This window comes from Leucoraja erinacea, chromosome 8, assembly GCF_028641065.1.
Source record: "Leucoraja erinacea ecotype New England chromosome 8, Leri_hhj_1, whole genome shotgun sequence".
Taxonomy (NCBI): domain Eukaryota; kingdom Metazoa; phylum Chordata; class Chondrichthyes; order Rajiformes; family Rajidae; genus Leucoraja; species Leucoraja erinaceus.
The window spans coordinates 35,747,286-35,771,055 of NC_073384.1; the positions used below are offsets into that span (position 1 = coordinate 35,747,286).

The window sequence follows — 23,770 nt, forward strand, 5'->3', positions numbered from 1 at the left end:
TGAAAGAATCAGGGGATATTTACAAGACAGAAGTAAGTTTTCAGCCTAGATTCTGCTCATTGAAATGAAACCCCAAACCCATTTTTCCAGCATAGCCCTGGAGATCTCATCCATATGTACTTGCTCTTCATGTACACTTACAAATACCCTCTCAGTTCCAATCATATATTTCCTGTAACATAATTACCAGAATTGTACATTCAGATTCAGACTCAGATTCAATTTTAATTGTCATTGTCAGTGTACAGTACAGAGACAACGAAATGCATTTAGCATCTCCCTTGAAGAGCGACATAGCAAACGATTTGAATAAATAATAATAAATAATAAGTGTCCGGGGGGGGGGGTGATTGGCAGTCACCGAGGTACGTTGTTTAGTAGAGTGACAGCGGCCGGAAAGAAGCTGTTCCTCGACCTGCTGGTCCGGCAACGGAGAGACCTGTAGCGCCTCCCGGATGGTAGGAGGGTAAACAGTCCATGGTTGGGGTGAGAGCAGTCCTTGGCGATGCTGAGCGCCCTCCGCAGACAGCGCTTGCTTTGGACAGACTCAATGGAGGGGAGCGTGGAACCGGTGATGCGTTGGGCAATTTTCACCACCCTCTGCAATGCCTTCCGGTCGGAGACAGAGCAGTTGCCATACCATACTGTGATGCAGTTGGTAAGGATGCTCTCGATGGTGCAGCGGTAGAAGTTCACCAGGATCTGAGGAGACAGATGGACCTTCTTCAGTCTTCTCAGGAAGAAGAGACGCTGATGAGCCTTCTTGATCAGAGTAGAGGTGTTGTGGGTCCAAGAGAGGTCATCGGAGATGTTGACTCCCAGGAACCTGAAGCTAGAAACACGTTCCACCTCCGTCCCGTTAATGTGGATGGGGGTGTGCGTGCCGCCTCTGGACTTCCTGAAGTCTACAATGAGCTCCTTGGTCTTCTTGGAGTTAAGGGCCAGGTTGTTGTCAGCGCACCATGCTGCTAAGTGCTGGACCTCCTCCCTGTAGGCCAGCTCATCGTTGTTGCTGATGAGGCCAATCACCGTTGTATCATCTGCATACTTGATGATGGTGTTAGTACCATGTACAGGTGTGCAGTCATAGGTGAAGAGGGAGTAGAGGAGGGGGCTCAGCACACAGCCCTGAGGACGCCGGTGTTCAGGGTGAGGGTTGAAGAGGTGTGCTTGTCTAACCTCACAGACTGGGGTCTGTTGGTTAGAAAGTCCAGTATCCAGTTGCAGAGGGAGGGGTCGATGCCCAGGTTACCGAGTTTGGTGATCAGTTTTGATGGAATAATGGTGTTGAATGCTGAGCTGTAATCGATGAACAGCATTCTTACATAAGTGTCTCTGTTGTCAAGGTGGGAGAGGGCGGAGTGAAGTGCCGTTGAGATGGCATCCTCCGTACTCCTGTTCTTGCGATAGGCAAACTGATAGGGATCCAGTGTGGGGGGTAGGCAGCTTTTGAGGTGTGCCAGGACCAGCCTCTCGAAGCACTTGGTGATGATGGGGGTAAGTGCAACTGGGCGGAAGTCGTTGAGGCTTGCCGCAGTGGAGTGTTTTGGCACTGGCACGATGGAGGTGGCTTTAAGGCAAGTGGGGACAACTGCTTGGGCAAGTGACAGGTTGAAGATGTCAGTCCAGACGTCTGTCAGCTGCGCAGCACAGGCACTGAGCACGCGCCCGGGGATGCCGTCAGGGCCAGCAGCCTTACGTGCATTAGTCCTACTCAGTGCCACGTACACGTCGTAGGGGGGTGAGTGTGAGGGGTTGGTGATCGGCAGGTAGCACAGCCTTGATGGCTGTCTCTAGATTGTCCCTGTCGAAGCGGCCATAGAAGTGATTCAGCTCCTCAAGGAAGGAGGCGTCGCTGGATGTGGGGGTGATGTTGGAGGGTCTGTAGTCCGTGATGGCCTGGATGCCTTGCCACATGCGTCGGGGGTCGGAGTTGTTGTTGAAGTGCTCCTCAATCCTGAGCTTATGGCAGTGCTTGGCCTTCCTGATGCCCCTCTTCAGGTTAGCCCTGGATGAACTGTAGGCTCGAGCATCGCCTGACCTGAAAGCGGTGTCCCGTGCTTTCAGCAGTAGCCTGACCTCGCTGTTCATCCATGGCTTCTGATTCGGATCACTAAAGTTGTGGCCTCAGTGTGGTATATAATTCTAGTATCATTTATCTGCTTCTATATTCTATTGCTCAGCAACGAAAGACAAGTCTGCCACCTTCAGAAGTAACTAAAAATCATGGTGCGTATATTGGAACTGATTTGCAATCTTCGCCAAACACCTCCGCTCAGTCCACATTAATGAACCTGATCTCCCTGTGGTTCAGCGCTTCAACTCCCCCTCCAAATCCCATTCCAAATCTGACCTTTCTGTCCTTGACCTCCTTCATGGTAGTACCACCAGAAATTGGAGGAGCAGCACCTCATATTCCGCTTGGGCAGTTTGCACCCTAGCGGCTTAAACATTGACTTCTCCAATTTCCGGTAGCCTTTGCCGTCTCCTCCCCTTCTCAGCTCTCCCTCAGCCCTCGGGCTCCTCCTCTTCCTTGCTCCTTTTTTCTCCCCGCCCCCCCCCCCTCACATCAGTCTGAAGAAGGGTTTCGGCTCGAAACGTTGCCTATTTCCTTCGCTCCATAGATGCTGCTGCACCCGCTGAGTTTCTCCAGCACTTTTGTCTACCTTCGTTTTTCCCGCATCTGCAGTTCCCTCTTAAAAACCTGTACCTCATATGTACAATTATTTTATGTGTACTGGTGCCAATAATTCCCCATTAAAAAAAAGAAATATGATGTTCAATAATGTACAAAGTGTGAACCCATCAGATTAGGATGCAAAATGACAAGTAAATTACCTAACCAGAACAGCTTTTACCTTCACTGCTGCAAACAGCTGATTGCTAGCATTTTTCTGAATTATCTGCATTTCCTCTAACTGCCTGCGTAAATACTTTGCCTCTTCTCTACTGTCTTTTACTGAGCCACAACACTGTGTAAATAGATTAACAGTTGCATGGTCAGTATATACGTGGAATTTATTCAATTTACATTTTCTCCTTTCATTGCACATTACCCAAGGGTACAAATTGCTCAATGCAATTGATATCTAAAAAAAGATTATAAATTATAATATGGGGAAGTCATGGGGAAGGTAGTCTGTTTTTCAAGTGATTATCAATACACAAATACATGCTTTGCAAGTTACTGTAAATAAAACAGACATGTGACTGAAATCATATTTTAAATGAGTAGTTTATGATTAAAACAAAGAAATGTTAACTATTTTCTATTAGAAACATAGAAAATAGGTGCAGGAGAAGGCCATTCGGCCCTTCGAGCCAGCACCACCATTCATTGTGATCATGGCTGATCGTCCCCTATCAATAACCCGTGCCTGCCTTCTCCCCATATCCTTTGACTCCCCTAGCCCCTAGAGCTCTATCTAACTCTCTCTTAAATCCATCCAGTGACTTGGCCTCCACTGCCCTCTGTGGCAGGGAATTCCATAAACTCTCTGGGTGAAAAAGGTTTTTCTCACCTCAGTCTTAAATGGCCTCCCCTTTATTCTAAGACCCTGGTTCTGGACTCGCCCAAAATTGGGAACATTTTTCCTGCATCTAGCTTGTCCAGTCCTTTTATAATTTTATATGTTTCTATAAGACCCCCCTCAATCTTCTAAACTCCAGTGAATACAAGCCTAGTCTTTTCAATCTTTCCTCATGACAGTCCCGCCATCCCAGGGATCAATCTCGTGAACCTATGCTGCACTACTTATGGGACGACAGATAGCACAATGGGCTAAGAGTTCGGCTGGCGACCGGAAGGTAGCCGGTTCAAATCCCGCTTGGAGTGCATACTGTCGTTGTGTCCTTGGGCAAGACACTTCACCCACCTTTGCCTGTAATGGAATGTTACGGCGGCAGGCGCGGGCACACCGCGACGCCCTGTGTCTCCCTTTCAAGGGAGATGCTAAAAATGCATTTCGTTGTCTCTGTACTGTACACTGACAATGACAATAAATTGAATCATTTCAATCATTTCATTTCATTTCATTTCATTTCATTTCAATCACAAGGATGTCCTTCCTCAAATTAGACCAAATCTGTACACAATACTCCAGATGTGGTCTCACCAGACCCCTATACAACTGCAGAAGAACATAGAAACATAGAAATTAGGTGCAGGAGTAGGCCATTTGGCCCTTCGAGCCTGCACCGCCATTCAATATGAACATGGCTGATCATCCAACTCAGTATCCCGTACCAGCCTTCTCTCCATACCCTCTGATCCCCTTAGCCACAAGGGCCACATCTAACTCCCTCTTAAATATAGCCAATGAACTGGCCTCAACTACCCTCTGTGGCAGAGAGTTCCAGAGATTTACCACTCTCTGTGTGAAAAAAGTTCTTCTCATCTCGGTTTTACAGGATTTCCCCCTTATCCTTAAGCTGTGACCCCTTGGCCTGGACTTCCCCAACATCGGGAACAATCTTCCTGCATCTAGCCTGTTCAACCCCTTAAGAATTTTGTACCTTCAATGACTGGTGTACCATGACACCCAGGTCTCGCTGCATCTCCCCCTTTCCCAAACGGCCACCATTTAGATAATAGTCTGCTTTCCCGTTTTTGCCACCAAAATGGATAACCTCACATTTATCCACATTATACTGCATCTGCCAAACATTTGCCCAGTCACCCAGCCTATCCAAGTCACCTTGCAGTCTCCTAGCATCCTCCTCACAGCTAACACTGCCCCCCAGCTTAGTGTCATCCGCAAACTTGGAGATATTGCCTTCAATTCCCTCATCCAGATCATTAATATATATTGTAAATAGCTGGGGTCCCAGCACTGAGCCTTGCGGTACCCCACTAGTCACTGCCTGCCATTGTGAAAAGGACCCGTTTACTCCTACTGTTTGCCAGCCAGAACCTCTTTAGTCCTATACTGAAATCCTCTTGTTATGAAGGCCAACATTCCATTAGCTTTCTTCACTGCCCGCTATACCTGTAAGCCAACTTTCAGTGACCGGTGTACAAGGACACCCTTTCATTGTTACTAACAAGTTATCCAGTTACTTTTATGCAACCAATTTACAGTCCACTCCATAATATTTGGGACAAAGACCCATTATTTATTTATTTGTCTCTGTACTCCATAATTGAGATTTGTAATAGAAAAAAAATCACATGTTGTTAAAGTGCAATGTCAGATTTTTTTAGAGGGTATTTTTATACATTTTAGTTTTAACATGAGAAATCACAGCTGTGTTTATACATAGTCTCTCCCATTTCAGGGCACTATAATGTTTGGGACACATGGCTTCACAAGTGTTTGTAATTGCTAAGATGTGTTTAAATGCCTCCTTTATGCAGGTATGAGAGCTTGCAGCACCTCGTCTTTCCTCCAATTTTTCCATCACCTTTGGAAACTTTTATTGCTGAATAATCAACATGAAGACCAAAGTTGTGCCAATGAAAGTCAAATAAGCCAATATGAGACTGAAAAACAAGAATAAAACTATTAGAGATATCAGCCAAACCTTAGGCTTACCGAAATCAACTTTTTTGGAACATCATTAAAAGAAAAAGAGCACAGGTGAGCTTACTAATCACAAAGGGACTGGCAGGTCAAGGAAGATCTCCACATCTGATGACAGAAGAATTCTCTCTATAATAAAGCAAAATCCCCAAACACCTGTCCGACAGATCAGAAACACTCTTTAGGAGTCAGGTGTGGATTTGTCAATGTCCACTGTCTGCAGAAGACTTAATGAACAGAAGTACAGAGGCTACACTGCAAGATGCAAACCATTAGTTAACCACAAAAATAGGATGGCTAGGTTACAGTTTGCAAAGAAGGTGTTATGGCCTGTGCTGTAGTGGGTCGGCGGCTCGACCAACGTCGCAGCGGCCTCTGCAGTCTGTCTTGCCATTTTTTATTTTTTTGTCCCGTTGAGGGTATAGTTTGTAGTGGGCTTTTAAATGTGTATGTGTGGGGGGCAGGGGGGAAACTTTTAAATCTCTTCCCTGCACGGGGACCCGACCTTTCTCCTGTCGGGTCTCCGTTGTCGTTGGGGCCTAGCACTGTGGAGCGGCCTCCAACCGGAACGACCTGGGGACTCAAGTCACAGAGCCCGCGGAGCTGCGGATTTACCATCGTGGAGCTGGCCCGCTTCGGAGCATGGAGAGTTCGGAGCGTGGAGAGCTGCGGTGGCACGCGGCTGCGACCCGACTCCGGTGGATGGAGACACCGGGAAGTCGCGGGTCCCCGGTGGGAGACTGCTCTGCGGGGCACCGGCAACGGTGACTTCTCGCGCCCGAATTGCGGGGTTGAAAGTGACCTGGAGCGGGGCCTTACATCGCCCGGCGCGGCTTTAAATGGCCGCAGACGTGTTAGCGCCCGCCGGGGGCTTTGACTTTTACATCGGGAGAAGAATGGAGAACAGGGGAGGGACAAGACTTTGCCTTCCATCACAGTGAGGGGGAGATTCGCTGTGATGGATGTTTGTGTAAATTGTGTTGGTGGTGTCTTGGTTCTTTTCTTGTATGACTGCAGAAACCAAATTTCGTTTGAACCTCATGTGAGGTTCCAATGACAAATAAATGGTATTGTATTGTATGGCTGCTGAAGGTACTGGCTCACTTATCTTAATTGATGATACAACTGCTGATGGTAGAATAATGAATTCTGAATGTATATACATATCCTATCTGCTCAAGTTCAAACAAATGCCTCAAAGCTCATTGGCTGGCGGCTCACTACAGCAAGACAATGATCCCAAACATACTGCTAAAGCACCAAAGGAGTTTTTCAAAGCTAAAAAATGGTCAATTCTTCAGTGGCCAAATAAATCACCCGATTTGAACCCAATTAAGCATGCCTTTTATATGCTAAAGAGAAAACAAGGGGACTAGCCCCCAAAACAAGCATAAGCTAAATATGGCTGCAATACAGGCCTGGCACAGCATCACCAGAGAAGACACCCAGCAACTGGTGATGCCCATGAATAAGCGAGTTCAGTATTCCGACTGCGCATGCCCTGGTCATAGGTCACTACATATAACAGTCTCGGCAGCAGTGGTGCTGCATTGTGCGCAGGCTTGCGTTTCGTTCGTGGTCGGGATCGGCTCTTCGTCGCTGCGACTGCTGTTGAGTTGCTGCTAGACCATCCCCATCCCTTCCCCGGTGTCCCGCCCCTGTCCGGGGTGGCCCTGGGCTGGCGGGGCGGCCCTGGACTAGCAGCCGCCGCTGCAGCCGCTGGCTCCAGCTCGGCTCTGCCTGTCCTGTCGGGTTGTCCGGCAGCCCTCCACCTCCACTCCCCTCACCTCAGTCCGACACCGAGAACCTGCTGAAGATGGGCAGCCGCCAGCTCTGCTCGAAGATGGGCGACTCAGAGCCGCTGTTGCTGGAGTCGTCCTGGTCGGAGAGAGTCTGCGGGCGGGCTCCTGCCGCCCATGGGCAGACCAGGCGCCCGCTGGTGCTGTTGGTGGTGCTGGCTGCAGCAGCAACCTCCTCCCCCTCCCTTGCCCAGCCCCAACTCGTCAGGGCTGAACAGTCGAGCGCTGGTCCGGAGGAGGCTGAGCCCAGGCTGGCGCTCTGGAGCAGGGTTGTGGATGAAGTGGTAGCAGGCACCATAGGGGCAGAAGCCGGTGGTGTGCAAGGTACGTCTTGTACTTGGGCTGGCGGCTGAGGGAGTGCAGCTCGGCCAGGCGGTGGGCGAACTGGCACTTGTCACCGTAGCGGCCGATCGGACGTTGGAGAGGAGTTGGGCTGGAGTTGGCCCTGGCTGTGGGTCTGTGGGTTCTCCGCGCTGGGTGTGGGTTCTGCATGCTGGCTGTGGGCCTGTGGGTTCTCCGTGCTGACTGTGGGTTCTCCGCACAGACTATGGGTTCTCCGTGCTCGCTGTGGGCCTGGGGCCACTGGTGTCGTCGGACGGGGCTGTCGGATGGCCCGGCGGGAGAGGCAGAGTTGAGCTGAGGTTGGTGCTTCTTCATGCTGGCGGTGGGCCTGGGGGCCGGTGTCCCGTCAGTCCGGACGTCTCCGGCTACGGATGAGAGCCGGTCCAATCTCCCCCCCCCCCATCTCCCACTGAAAAAAGACAAAAAATCAGACCCAAACTATACGCGCTGAATCTACAGAGCTTCGTTCGATTTTTATTATACTGTTCGACCTTTGACAAATCCCACGATTCCTTGCATTTTTCGAAATACCGCTCATTTATTGCAGACTTCAAACAATCATTGCATGTAAAGGATATGCAACTAAATACTAAACATAACTACTTTTATTTACATTACATTGTTGTGTCCTGAAATGGGGGGGACTATGTATAAACACAGCTGTAATTTCTACACGATTGTAGTGGCCATTTGACTTGTTTTGCATGTCATTGTTGATGGCATGGGCCTTTAAATTTTAGACTACCCGTTATATTGTGGGTGGGATTTATGACGTATTTTTGGGCATGTTTTGGGCTATGTAGCTTGCGCAGAAGTTTAGGTTTTAGATTAGTTTGGAGAGACCGTGGAGAAGGTTTACCCTTCGACCATGCAAAGTGTAACAGAGTCACAAGGAGTTTTCTAATATTTAAAGTAATATGTTGGAGTTCGATGAAGATAGTAGTAACGTGTTGCAAGAAATCTGGATGTATCTTACTGTTTTCTATCACCAATAAAGCATTTATTCATCAAAAGACTGTGTTTTGGAAGACTTATCTTTGAAGAAATTCTGATGGTCTCTGTGGGTGAGCTCGCATGCATTTCGAAGACATTCCCCTTAATCGTGCTCATCCATTTAGCGGCAAGAGGGTTAATTTCTCGAACGATATAAAAATCGGCTGCTACAACGATTTAACCAAAATGGATAAAAATACCCTTTAATAAAATCAGACAATGCATACTTTACCCTCATGTGATTTTTTTTCTATTACAAATCTCAAATTGTGGAGTACTGAGGCAAATAAATATATGATGGGTCTTTGTCCCAAACATTATGGGCACTGTTTGTCTGTGTGACACATAATATTGCAATAGTCATTACATGAATGAGATTTCAAACTTGAGAAATTTCCGGAACAATGTGCAATGCTCTCTTCTCATTAATGAGTACACTTTTATACACAATGCTCTCTGGAGAATATTTCAGCCATTCAACGGATGCTTGTCTCCCCACAAGAGGAAAGCAACCTGTTTGAAAATTTTCTTTTTTATTACTTTATATTAAAGAAAGCATTACTTTTGCCAGTTTAAGATGAAGAAGAGCATTTTCCGTTTCTAGTTGAATAATCCTTTCTTCTTTGCTCTGAAATCACAGAAAACATGTCAGGACATTTGAAACTCACTTCTAACCCAACGTGGATTCTCAAAACAAAATCAAAAGCAAAATATCTTGAATTTCAGCACTTTCAGCAAAAACAGAAAATGCTGGAAACACTTGGCAGGTCAAGAGCATCTATGTTAAGAGAAACAGTTACTGTCTCAGGTTGAAGACATATCAACAAAACAAATCCAGATGTTTAAAATTTGCATTTTGTAGTTGCGCATATCCAATTATTTATTGATGGACATTACGTGTGGTGCAAGCAATCATGCACTATTACCATTAAGGGTTACAGTAATACAGGCTAATGTGATAGTGATTGGCTGTACAGCATAAGTTCATCACAAGGCAAAACACACAAACTGACCCTTTGGCCCATCACGTCTATACCAACATTTTGCCCTTTTATACGAGTCCCATTTTCCTGCATTACGTCTGCATTCTTTTATTCTTCATCCGGCAATGATGAAGAACTTTCTTCTCGCGGCCTGCGCTCAGACTTTTCAATGCGCAGCCAGAGCTGCGAGTTACGAGGCCCAGCCATACACACCCGACTTCGTCCGGCCGTAGCTATCCGCTTCTGTCCTGCTCCTCCACCCCGTTCCTCCCAGGCCGCTCCCCTCCCCTCTTCCCCCCCCCCCCCCCCCCCCCCCCCCCCTCCCCCCCCCTCTCCCTCTCTCCCTCTGCCCTCATTCTCCCCCCTCCCTCCCTCCCCTCTTCGCAGAGGGGTGAAAACACTTGAAAAGTAGAGGCCAAGGATAGGCATACTTTACTCAGAATTGCTGTAGATTTGGGAGCAGAATATACAGTTAATACGATATGAGGAAGACACTAACGATGTTTTTAACAAACCATTCACAAAGACAGAATTCAACCGAGCTCTTAGAAAAACCAAGATGTCAGCACCAGGTAAAGATCAGATTTGTTACACCATGTTAAACCATCTCAGTGAAACATCCAAGGATTTTTAGTTGGAATTTTATAATAAAGTGTGGGAGGGTGGGAAATTACCGCAAAGCTGGAAGGAGGCAGTAGTAATCCCAATAGGAAAACAAGGTAAAGATCTGACAAACCAGGGAATTATAGGCCTATTGCATTAACATCCAACATATGTAAAGTAATGGAAAAAATGGTAAATGAAAGGTTAACATATTATGTAGAAAATAAAGGATATTTATCCAATTACCAGAGTGGTTTTAGGAAGGAGAGAAACACCATGGATCCAGCTATATGTTTAGAACATGAAATTAGGAGAGCACAAATTAACAGAGAAAGTGTAGTAGCTGTATTTTTTGATATTGAGAAAGCATATGATATGATGTGGGGAGAAGGGTTATTAGTGAAACTAGGTAAATTGGGGATTAAAGGTCGTATATTTAAATGGATTAAGGATTTTTTATTTGGGAGGTCAATACAAGTACGAGTTGGAAATCAATACTCAGGAACATTAGATATTGAAAATGGAACACCTCAAGGGAGCATAATAAGTCCTTTACTATTTTTAGTAATGATAAATGATGTATATGAAGAAATTGTAAATGAAATGGGAGTTTCACTGTTTGCGGATGATGGGGCAATCTGGAAAAGGGGGAGAAATGTGAAGTTTATTGTGCAGAAACTACAGAGGGCTATAATAAAGATACAAGAGTGGTCATATAAATGGGGATTCAAATTTTCTGTGGAAAAGACAAAGATAATGTTTTTTACTAGGAAGAAAATTGATAGTAAGGTAAAACTAAAATTATATAACCAGGAATTGGAGAGTAAAATACTATAATTTTTTTGGTTTATGGTTTGATGAGAGGATTATATGGATGGTTCATATTCAGAAAGTAGTGGACAAATGTAAGAAGATACTTAATGTAACGAGATGTTTAGTTGGATGTGATTGGGGGGCAGATAGAACAGCTTTGAAGGCTATATACACTGGGTTAATTAGATCTGTGTTAGATTATGGTTGTGTTGTATATGGGTCCGCATCAAGTACTTCTCTTAAGAAAATAGACAACATTCAATATCGGGCATTGAGAATATGTACAGGTGCAATAAAAACAACTCCAACAGCAGCATTACAGGTTGAAATGGGGGAGATGCCTCTAGAGATGAGAAGGATACAGCTTTCATTGAATTACTGGATTAACCTACAGGGCCACAGTCAAGAACACCCAGCACAAGTTACTGTCAAACCATGCTGGGAAAAGGAGAGAAGGGAAACAAAAAGTTTTGGGTGGACAGTGACCCAGAGAGCATTACAAATCAGCATAGCACAATTAAATGTGGTTCCAACAATTCCATTACCTTCAATTCCACCTTGGATACTTCCAGATGCAACAGTAGACTTTACAATATTAGAACAGAAAAAACAAGGATAAACAGCATATGTATAATTCAGTCATCATACAGGAATACATTGACAGATACTACAGTTTTGTCCAAATTTATACAGATGCATCAAAAGATTCAGTAGATAAAGTAGGAGTAGCATTTATTGTACCAGAATTTCACATCAAAGTAGGGAAGAGGATCAATAATGAGGTCTCAGTATACACAGGTGAAATGATTGCAATGTGGTTAGCAGTACAGTGGGTCGAGGATAATAGGCCTTTAAGGACAGTTATTTGTTCAGATTCGAGTTTAGCAATAAAGAGTTTACAGCACAGTCATTCAGACAGTAGACCAGACATTTTGATACAGATTTACAAATACAACAAACACTATTCAGAATTCAAATGATGGGGCTTACAGTCATATTTTTATGGGTACCAGCACACATTGGCATTAGAGGAAACAAAATGGCAGATAAGGTAGCAAAAGAGGTATCAAAAAGAAGTAAGATTGATTTAAGTATTAACATAGGTAAAACTGAAATCAAATACATTATTAAGCAAAGACTGAAGGAAAGATGACAAAAGCAATGGGAGGAAGAGCGGAAAGGACGGTGGTTCTACAGAGTCCAGAGGAAAGTGGGAGAGATGAGATGTGCAGGAAAGAACAAAGAGGAGACAGTGATTTCAAGAATTAGATTTGGACACACTGGTCTGAACAGTACACTTTTTGTAATGGGCAAGCATAATCAAGGCAGATGTGAATACTGTGGGCAAGAGGAAACGATAGAGCATGTCATTGTACATTGTGAGAGGTATGAGGAGGAGAGAGAACGGATGAGTGAGCAGTTCAGAAAAGAAGGAGTACAATTTGATTTGGTAGATATTTTGCAAGGGAGTTCAAATAAATGCTATCAAATCCTGTTGCTTTTTCTTAGGGTAACCAATTTGTTCGGAAGGATATAGGATATTAGTGTATGTAATGGTGTTGTTTGATCCACACTCCATGCCAGTTGGTGGCGGTAATGCACCAAAAAAGTTGTTTGCCAACCGCCAAAAAAGACTATATAGACGAAGAAGAAGATTTGTGAGCAACAGCAGCAGGAGATTAGCAAGAGATACGACTGATTGGCTCTAGCCCAAGTGGGAGGAGAGAAGCGAGTCAGAGGGGTGAAAACAGTTGAAAAGTAGAGGCCAAGGACCGGCATACTTTACTCAGAACTGCTGTAGATTTGGGAGCAACAGCAGCAGGAGATTAGCAAGAGATACGACTGATTGGCTCTAGCCCAAGTGTGAGGAGAGTGGGTCAGTGCCGGGAAAACAGTTGAAAACTGAGGAATTTGGTTTGTAAATTGGTAAATCAGGCAATTTGTCAGTCAATTTAATCAAGACTGCTCTTGGGGAGCGGCAGTGAGGAGCGGCCTTGTGAGAAAAGTGTGAGTCTTTGGTTCGAGAGTCTTCGGCGAGGAGGCTGCTGAGGAGAGGAGACCACGCAATACGCTTGAGAGGTAGAGACGAAAGAAGGGGATGTCAGGCCAGCTGATTCAGTGCGATGCTTGCAGTATGTGGGAGGTCAAGGACACCGCTGGTGCCTCTGGCTGCTACAAATGCGAGAAGTGCATCTAGGTAGAGCTGAAGGACCATGTTGGGGAACTGGAGAAGCAAGTGGATGATCTCCGGTTCGTCCGAGAAACGGAGTCGTTCCTCGACAAGTCCTACAGTATGATTGTTACACCTAAGGTACTGGGAGAGAGGAGGTGGGAGACAGTGAGAAAGGGAGGGAAGCATGGAATGCCAACGTCCCTGGGTGGTGTACCTCTTGTGAACAGGTTCACCTGCTTAGAAGCTGTTGGGACAGAAGACGTGTTTACACTGAGCGGCGGACTGGCTTGCGGTGCGAATAGGGCTGTTGAGCCAAAACCAAAAAGGCCTAAGGCAGGCAACGCCATTGTAGTGGGAGACTCCATTGTGAGAGGTACGGACAGGGGTTTCTGCGGCAACAGACGGGATGCGAGGATGGTGTGCTGCCTTCCCGGTGCCAGGATCCAGGATGTCGCAGGCAGAGTGCAAAAAATCCTCAAGGGCGAAGGTGAACATCCGGAAGTGGTAGTGCATGTCGGCACAAACGATGTCGGAAAGAATGGGATGAATATTCTGCAGCGTGACTTTAGAGAGCTCGGACATATGCTGAAAAGCAGGACCTCCAGGGTTGTTATCTCCGGTTTGCTTCCAGTTCCTCGTGCTGGCGAGAGCAGGAACAGGGAGATATGGGACCTGAACGTGTGGCTGAGGAACTGGTGCACGGGGCAGGGATTTAGATTCTTAGATCACTGGGATCTGTTTTGGGGTAAGGGGGAACTGTACAAAAGGGACGGATTGCATCTTAACAGGTGTGGGACCAGCATTCTGGCAGGCAGGTTTGCCACTGCTACACGGGTGGTTTTAAACTGAATAAGGGGGGTGGGGTGTCGAATGGGATAGTGGAGGATGGAGTTAAAGGGAAAGGGTTTCTTAAATGTGTGAGCGTAGAGACAGAGGGGTGTAAAATTAGGGTAGAAGCAATAGGTAGCAAGGTGAAAAGTAAAAGTGGCAGGCAGCCAAAACCAGGGCAAAAATCAAAAAGGGCCACTTTTCAACATAATTGTATAAGGGGTAAGAGTGTTGTAAAAAACAAGCCTGAAGGCTTTGTGTCTCAATGCAAGGAGCATTTGTAATAAGGTGGATGAGTTGAATGTGCAGATAGCTATTAATGACTATAATATAGTTGGGATCACGGAGACATGGCTCCAGGGTGACCGAGGCTGGGAGCTGAACATCCAGGGATATTCAATATTCAGGAGGGATAGAGAGAAAGGAAAAGGAGGTGGGGTAGCGTTGCTGATTAGAGAGGAGATTAATGCAATGGAAAGGAAGGACATTAGTTTGGAGGATGTGGAATCGGTATGGGTAGAGCTGTGAAACACTAAGGGGCAGAAAATGCTGGTGGGTGTTGTGTACAGGCCACCTAACAGTAGTAGTGAAGTTGGAGATGGTATCAAAGAGGAAATTAGAAATGCGTGCGACAAAGGCAAAACAGTTATAATGGGTGACTTCAATCTACATATAGATTGGGTGAATCAAATTGGCAGGGGGTGCTGAGGAAGAGGATTTCTTGGAATGTATGCGGGATAGTTATCTAAATCAACATGTAGAGGAACCAACGAGAGCTGGCTATTATAGACTGGGTATTGAGGAATGAGGAAGGGTTAGTTAGCAGTCTTGTTGTACGTGCCCCCTTGGGCAACAGTGACCATAATATGGTTGAGTTCTTCATTAGGATGGAGAGTGACATTGTTAATTCAGAAACAATGGTTCTGAACTTAAAGAAAGGTAACTTTGAGGGTATGAGACGTGAATTGGCCAAGATTGACACTAAATTTTACTTCGGAGTCACGTGAGGGACTCCATGAAAGAAGCCCGCTACTGCGCATGCGTGTCATATATCGCATACACGCATTGAACGAGTCAGACGTGGGAGACGACGTCTCCCTAGAGAGAAAGGCAAAGAAGCAGGTAAGAGACTGCCAAAATTTTTCCACTTACCTTGCAGGTAGGAAATACAAGAAGCTGCAGGAGCTGGAGAGGAGACTGCAGAAATATTGCAGCCAGAACCAGCACCAGCAGTTACCGCGAATCCTCTGGAGGGGATTCCCAAACGGCTATTTTTAGCACAGAACAGCTGTGCCCGACGGCGCTCCCCGCACCGGCAAGATTTGACTGTTGCCGGGCAGGAAACAAAGCTACACGGCCCGGGGAGTTTCTAGACCAAGTCGGGTCTATTTTTAGATGCAGTCGTTAGGCGCTCCGCAGCTGATTGAAGCAGCTGCACCACCCGGGGAGAGAGAGAGCCGACATTGGGGACAGCAGCCCATGGACCAGCGCTACGGGGTCGGTGGGGCTGCGGGAGGAAGGACGTTCCTCCGAAAACGGCAGGCTGAAAACCAGTACAGGTAAGAACAAATTTCCCTTACCTTTTTGGTGCTTTTTCCAGACGTGCTTGCTGTATTCTGAAGAGACTGGTGTGTTGCTGAACAGCAGGGAGCCAGCTAAGGACGTCAGGGCTCAGCCACAGGTCGTTACTGGTGTGATGCTGAACAGCAGGGAGCCAGCTACTAATGTCAGTATAGAGCTGAAGGGCTGTTGTTTAATGACCAGCAGCAGCCAGCAATAAATGTCGGCACCAGCATCTCCCAGATGGGAGCGAGTGCCAAACTTCACCCTAAATGGGTAGAGGTGCCCGTGAGGACCAGGACCATGGGGAACGGTCCAGTGCCCGTAGGCATGGGGACGGGCTGTGGGATATACCGCGTGCGACTAGTGTCCGAGAGCACCAAGGTCGGCAGGAGCGGTCCCATATATTAAGCACCCACGACGACTAGTGCCCGAGAGCATGTAAGTCGGCTGGAGCGGTTTGCTGGAGTAAAATTCTCCATATTGGCAGGCTCCGGGATTGGAGGTAGCCACAGTGGGCAAATAATATAAGTCCCACAGCAGTTTCCCATATGGGCTGCATGAAATGTCGGACGCCTCTGAGGAGGGTATGGAAGGTCTGACGGGGTAAAGCCTGAGCAGGTGATGGAGCCACTGTCCCCTATTGAAGGGGGGGAAAACAACCTGCCGAACATAAGGAGCAGTACTGCCAGCAGAACTCACGGAGAATGATTTCGAGAGGATGGCTGTGAGTATTGAAGGACTGTGAGTCCACCCATTAACTTCAAGCTAATAGTTTGCTGAAGTGTTGGCAAGGTTGCTATACCCCGGGAATATTGTGGTGCTCTCAATGTAGCCATGGTTACAGGTGCATTTGCAGACGTGTTGGGAAGGCCGTAATACTCTGAAAGGTCTCATGGCGGGCATACAGCTTTGGCCCGCATGTTTTTAAAAAAGGTGTACAAAATTAGTGACCTTAAGGATGCCATTAGCACTATTTTTGAAATGTGTAGTTGAAGGGCCATTCAGCTAGCTCTAGACCCTACTTCACTATACTATGTGAGCAAAGGGCTATAGACCCCGTTATTTGGGGGGGGGGGGGGGGCCCGGGGGGGGGGGGGGGGGGGGGAGACCTGTCTAAACGGGTAAAGAATTGGCGTGGTGGCTTGACGTTGGGGCTGATTAAAGCATCCAAAGGATTTCTGGGGAAGACATTAACCTTATGTGCATCCTAAGAGAGGTAGTGTGTTTTTGTAATTATACTACAAAGAATTGGGCAGAGGTACCCAGCAGCAGCGTCCTGTTTAGGGTTTGGCCGGGACGACCACTGTGGAGATGCAAACTAACATTAACCTTTAGGCTCTCCACAACCGCATATGAAACCAAGGAAAAATAACTTGGTTACCACCAATAACCATGGAGGTAGGTGAATTTGTGGCTCCAGTATTAATAGGGAGCACGGAAGTTGGGGGGATATTGCAACTTCATGTTGATGCTTGGTGTAATATGTCCATGGACAGATATATCCTTAGCAGTTTTAAGGGATATCTGATAGAGTTCTACACGAACAAAACCCTCCAGTACATAACCGGATAGATATACATGCTGGTATGAAATAAACTAAACCTGAACAACAGGATTTGTCTCAAACATCTTTATTAGAAATAAGAAAGATGGGGGATGCCGTATTGTTATGGATTATCAATACTTCACAATGTTGTGCAATATATTCATTTTAAAAATGGATATGTTTAGCAGTGCAAAGATTTAGTGTGCAGCAGGCTAGTCTATGGGAAGTATTAAGTTAAGATCCTTGCTATTCTATATCAAACTGGGTGAAAAATTTTAAACCAGTGTTGGGACTGCTGCAACACCAAAATCATAGAATTATGGTATAGTTGGATGATATCCTTATTGTGGGAATAACTTAGGAATCGGCATGTTAGGCAGTGGTTGCCACTAATCAATTGTTTGTGCAGCTGGGATGCATTGTCCATCCACTTAAGTCAAAATTGACACCATTAACACATTTAATATGTTAATGACTTACTAATATGGAAAGCCACAGAGGTCAACTCGGCTGTGCTATTACAAACAGATGCCAGTGCAATTGGTTATGGTACAACTGATACCATCTCGAGCTATGGGGGAGATGGAATATATAAGAAGCTAACCTACATAACACTAAGGGTTAGAAATGTTAAGTGCATTTCATGGGCAAAAATCTTATTGCTCAGGAATGAAACTGCAGCATGGTAGATGGTAGATAGATAATACCTCGGTGATGGCATATTTAAGTCATATGGGTGGAAAGATATCACCAGCTGGTGACGAATTGGCAAATTAAACTTGGGAATGGTGTGTCCAAAGGAATATTTGGTTATGGGCTACGTATCTACCAGGGATACTAAATCAGTGGCAGACACCAGGCCACGAAAAATTATTGGAAGTACTAAATGGAAGTTGGATAGATGGTATTTGCTAAAATCAGTAAAGTAGGTAAAGCCGGATATTAGAATTGTATCCGGGGTTAAATCACCAGTTACCGAGGTATGTATCATTGATACCAGATCTTGAGGCAGAAGCTACAGATGCTGTTTCACTGCACTAGGGGAGGGGTTTTTCATTTATGTATTACCTCCATGTCTATTTTATAAATTTGGGGTACGAAGGGACATTCAACAGGAATCGGCATTGGGGATGTCTTAGTACCTGATTGGCTTACCCACCTATGGTTTTCCGGGGTACAGGACATGGTGCTGGAACTATGTATAACGGTAAGACATAGTCCTAAGTTGCTGGTGCATCCAGTAACTGAGGATAGCTATCCATGTCATAGAAAATATTGATTTAGTAGGTTGTAGACTCTAAAACACCGCTATGGGACATGGGGCTATCAAAAGAACTGTGGACATGATCACACCAGCACGAAGAAGGTCTACTCTATAACAGTATTTAGGTCATATTAAAATGGACTAATTACTGCCATGATAACTTTGTGGACCACAGAAATAAGGATGTTCCGGGGGTACTACAGTTGCTTACCAGCCTGCAATATGGAGGACTGTGTTTCAGCACTGTGAATAATGCCGAAAGTGCATTGTCAAGTTATTAATGGCAAGAAACAGTAAGATAACTATATTTGGAATGTAAGTGTGGCTTTGATCTTGCTAAGGAATTGGTCGCCGGCTACAGCATTAAATCTCGATAACTAACTAGAAATGGAATGCTGATAGCGCTAGTCACAGTGCATAAGCTCCAGTTATTGCTAAAAGTAAGACTGGATGGCTTCACTATTGCGGCACGAAGATTGGGGTTTGTGATCCAGGACCGTATTATTATACAAAATAGGCCAGGATTAGCGGGGCAGGTCATAAAATTGATGGCCTACCCGGAGGACAATGCCTCTGTATAGTAAAGTACGGGTTTGTTATACAGTAAGGAAGTAAGGCTATCAGAGGCAAGGAATTGGCGTTTAATCAGCTATAATATACTGTACCATAGAGTGTAACTCAGACCATTTCGCGGTGGCTGAAATATGGGATATGATAGGCGGGAGTGGACAATAACATATTTAATTCTCACCCCACCAGGGCTGCAGCTACATCTGCAGCAAAACGCCTTGATGTATCCATGGACCAAATCCTCAGGATTGCAGGATGGTTGTTGGAGAATACGTTTCAGAAATGTTAACAAACCAGTTAGCAGTATGGGAACGTTTTTTCGGGGAACAATTTTAAGTTCTGTATGATAATTTATCCCTGAAGAATACAGGGTTATGATTTGAATTAATTCGATATTATTTATCATTTCCATTAAATAATTGGTATGAATGCTTTGAATATAATTAACAATTTCTCTCTAACTACCAAGGCAGTTGTGAAGCATGGACTCGTTTCCACGGCATGAGGTCACAGAGCTTTGAAATCTTTCATGGAGTCCCTCACGTGACTCCGAAGTAAAATAGTAAGATTAAACGAGAACTTACCAGTTTGAAGTTTGATCTGTATTTTATGAGGAGGAACGTTGAGGGAATACATGCCCTCCGCTCCCACCCTCATAGGGTCATATGTTAAGCTGGTATCTCTTTGATAATCTTGCTATTTTAGGTCAATATAGGGTATCTGTGACCTCACACCGCTGCTTTGAAGGATGACACGCATGCGCAGTAGCGGGCTTCTTTCATGTATTCCCTCAACGTTCCTCCTCATAAAATACAGATCAAACTTCAAACTGGTAAGTTCTCGTTTAATCTTACTATTAAATTCTAAAAGGGTTAACGGTGGATATGCAATGGAAGACATTTAAAGACTGCATGGATGAACTACAAAAAAATGTTCATCCCAGTTTGGCAAAAGAATAAATCAGGGAAGGTAGTACATCCGTGGATAACAAGGGAAATCAGGGATAGTATCAAAGCGAAGGATGATGTGTACAAATTAGCCAGAAAAAGCAGCATACCGGAGGACAGGGAGAAATTCAGAGACCAGCAGAGGAGGACAAAGGGCTTAATTAGGAAAGGAAAAATAGATTATGAAAGAAAACTGGCAGGGAACATAAAAACTGACTGCAAAAGTTTTTATAGATATGTGAAAAGAACGAGATTAGTTAAAACAAATGTAGGTCCCTTGCAGTCAGAAACAGGTGAGTTGATCATGGGGAACAAGGATATGGCGGACCAATTGGATAACTACTTCACTAAGGAAGACATAAATAATCTGCCGAAAATAGCAGGGGACCGGGGGTCAAATGAGATGGGGGAACTGAGTGAAATCCAGGTTAGCCGGGAAGTGGTGTTGGGTAAATTGAATGGATTAAAGGCCAATAAATCCCCAGGGCCAGATAGGCTGCATCCCAGAGTACTTAAGGAAGTAGCTCCAGAAATAGTGGATGCATTAGCAATAATCTTTCAAAACTCTTTAGATTCTGGAGTAGTTCCTGAGGATTGGAGGGTAGCAAACGTAACCCCACTTTTTAAGAAGGGAGGGAGAGAGAAAACGGGGAAATTACAGACCAGTTAGTCTAACATCGGTAGTGGGGAAACTGCTAGAGTCAGTTATTAAAGATGGGATAGCAGCATATTTGGAAAGTGGTGAAATCAGCATGTCAGCATGGATTTACAAAAGGTAAATCATGTCTGACGAACCTTATAGAATTTTTCGAGGATGTAACTAGTAGCGTGGATAGGGGAGAACCAGTGGATGTGGAGTATCTGGACTTCCAGAAGGCTTTCGACAAGGTCCCACATAAAAGATTAGTATACAAACATAAAGCACACGGCATTGGGGGTTCAGTATTGATGTGGATAGAGAACTGGCTGGCAAACAGGAAGCAAAGATTCAGATTCAGATTCAATTTTAATTGTCATTGTCAGTGTACAGTACAGAGACAATGAAATGCATTTAGCATCTCCCTGGAAGAGCGACATAGCAAACGATTTGAATAAATAATAATAAGTGTCCGGGGGGGGGGGTGGTGATTGGCAGTCACCGAGGTACGTTGTTGAGTAGAGTGACAGCCGCCGGAAAGAAGCTGTTCCTCGACCTGCTGGTTCGGCAACGGAGAGACCTATAGCGCCTCCCGGATGGTAGGAGGGTAAACAGTCCATGGTTGGGGTGAGAGTAGTCCTTGGCGATGCTGAGCGCCCTCCGCAGACAGCGCTTGCTTTGGACAGACTCAATGGAGGGGAGCGAGGAACCGGTGATGCGTTGGGCAATTTTCACCACCCTCTGCAATGCCTTCCGGTCGGAGACAGAGCAGTTGCCATACCATACTGTGATGCAGACTCCTAAAGAGTAGGAGTAAACGGGTCCTTTTCACAATGGCAGGCAGTGACTAGTGGGGTACTGCAAGGCTCAGTGCTGGGACCCCAGCTATTTACAATATATATTAATGATCTGGATGAGGGAATTGAAGGCAATATCTCCAAGTTTGCGGATGACACTAAGCTGGGGGGCAGTGTTAGCTGTGAGGAGGATGCTAGTAGACTGCAAGGTGACTTGGATAGGCTGGGTGAGTGGGCAAATGTTTGGCAGATGCAGTATAATGTGGATAAATGTGAGGTTATCCATTTTGGTGGCAAAAACAGGAAAACAGACTATTATCTAAATGGTGGCCGACTAGGGAAAAAGGGAGATGCAGCGAGACCTGGGTGTCATGGTACACCAGTCATTGAAAGTAGGCAATGCAGGTGCAGCAGGCAGTGAAGAAAGCAAATGGTATATTAGCTTTCATAGCAAAAGGATTTGAGTATAGGAGCAGGGAGGATCTACTGCAGTTGTACAGGGTCTTGGTGAGACCACACCTGGAGTATTGCGTACAGTTTTGGTCTCCAAATCTGAGGAAGGACATTATTGCCATAGAGGGAGTGCAGAGAAGGTTCACCAGACTGATTCCTGGGATGTCAGGACTGTCTTGTGAAGAAAGACTGGATAGACTTGGTTTATACTCTCTAGAATTTAGGAGATTGAGAGGGGATCTTATAGAAACTTACAAAATTCTTAAGGGGTTGGACAGGCTAGATGCAGGAAGATTGCTCCCGATGTTGGGGAAGTCCGGGACAAGGGGTCACAGCTTAAGGATAAGGGGGAAATCCTTTGAAACCGAGATGAGAAGAACTTTTTTCACACAGAGAGTGGTGAATCTCTGGAACTCTCTGCCACAGAGGGTAGTCGAGGCCAGTTCATTGGCTATATTTAAGAGGGAGTTAGATGTGGCCCTTGTGGCTAAGGGGATCAGAGGGTATGGAGAGAAGGCAGGTACGAGATACTGAGTTGGATGATCAGCCATGATCATATTGAATGGCAGTGCAGGCTCGAAGGGCCGAATGGCATACTCCTGCGCCTAATTTCTGTTTCTATGTTTTTCTCCCCCCCCCTCCCCCCCCTCCCCCCCCTCCTCTCTCCTCCTCCCTCCCTCCACCCCCCTCCTCTCTCACCCCCTCCCCGACTACCCCTCCTCCCCTTCCCTGTCTCCCCTCCTCTCTACCCCAGATCTCTCTCCCCCCCTTCATCTTCTCTCTCCCCCTCCACTCTCTCTCCTCCCCCACCCCTTCTCTCCCATCCCTCCCCCCCCCCCCCCCCTGTATGTGTGGGGTGGTCAGTGTGTGTGAAATGCCGCTGGCCACCCCCCCCCCCCCCCCCCCCCCACCCCCCAGCAACCGCGCGTTGAGGGGACGGAACCCAACAGGTCCCCCTTGGTCTAGTTATATTATAAAACTCTGATCTTGGATGTTTAGTTGTGTGTTTACTTGCTTAAACTTTTTCTTTGATTCACATCTCCTTGAAAACCAGACGCAGTAATGGTGACATTTGTTACATATTCCGGTAGAGATTTACCTCATGATTTCAAAAATCCCCTCACCTGAAAATTTGATTAATTATTTCCTGAGTTTTTCTACTAAAATTGTTCACCAATCTGACATCTTTTAAAAATCTAACGAGCTGAATAACGTCATAATGCCTCTGCTCCTCGCGGCAAGCTGCGCAGAATTTTCAACGCGAAGGGGCAGTTTTCCATGAGCTGTGAGTTATGTGGCCCAGCCGCCCTCCCCATGACTCTGGATTGAAGCCATTGAACATGTGCTCAAGTCGTGCTGCGCACTTCTGTTTCCTTCTCTGTGCCTCTGTGTTCCTCACTGTGCCTCTGTGTCCCTCACTGTGCCTCTGTGTCCCTCACTGTGCCTCTGTGTCCCTCACTGTGCCTCTGTGTCCATCTCTGTGCCTGTGTCCATCTCTGTGCCTTTGTGTCACTCTCTGTGCCTCCATGTCCCTTTATTCCACCGTGTCCCTCTCTGTGCCTCTGCATCTAGTGTTTAAATAACATTTCTTTTCCTCTCCTCTCCTCCCCATTCAATGCACTGGGTGGAGCTTATCCCATTGTGATGTCATTGTCGGATGGAGGAATGTTCATGGCAGCTTATGTAGATGAGATCCCATTGTGATTGGGGGACTGTGAGATCCCATTGGAACATCATTGCTACAAACTGCCAGAATCTCCCATCAACTGTTACAGCATCTATCAAGTTATTGTTCTCAAAGTGTTTTTTTTTTACTTTTAAATGTCAATATCTTGTGACATATAGCGTCAATCTGAATGAATGGCAACAAATACAAATGACCACGGGACAAAGGTGAGTAAAGTGGTGCAATAATTTTTGCGCTATTGTGTAGCAAT

General features: G+C 45.8%; 1 protein-coding gene across 1 annotated transcript in view; it reads right to left on the reverse strand.

The window, feature by feature from the left end:
• kif25 (kinesin family member 25) overlaps positions 1-23,770 on the reverse strand; it is a 95,943-nt gene that overhangs the window by 67,353 nt on the left and 4,820 nt on the right. The window contains exons 2-3 of the mRNA XM_055640006.1: positions 9,219-9,284; positions 2,859-2,972 (exon numbers count right to left, since the gene is read on the reverse strand). Coding sequence (XP_055495981.1) covers positions 2,859-2,972; positions 9,219-9,284 — 180 coding nt within the window. The remainder of the gene's footprint in view (positions 1-2,858; positions 2,973-9,218; positions 9,285-23,770) is intronic.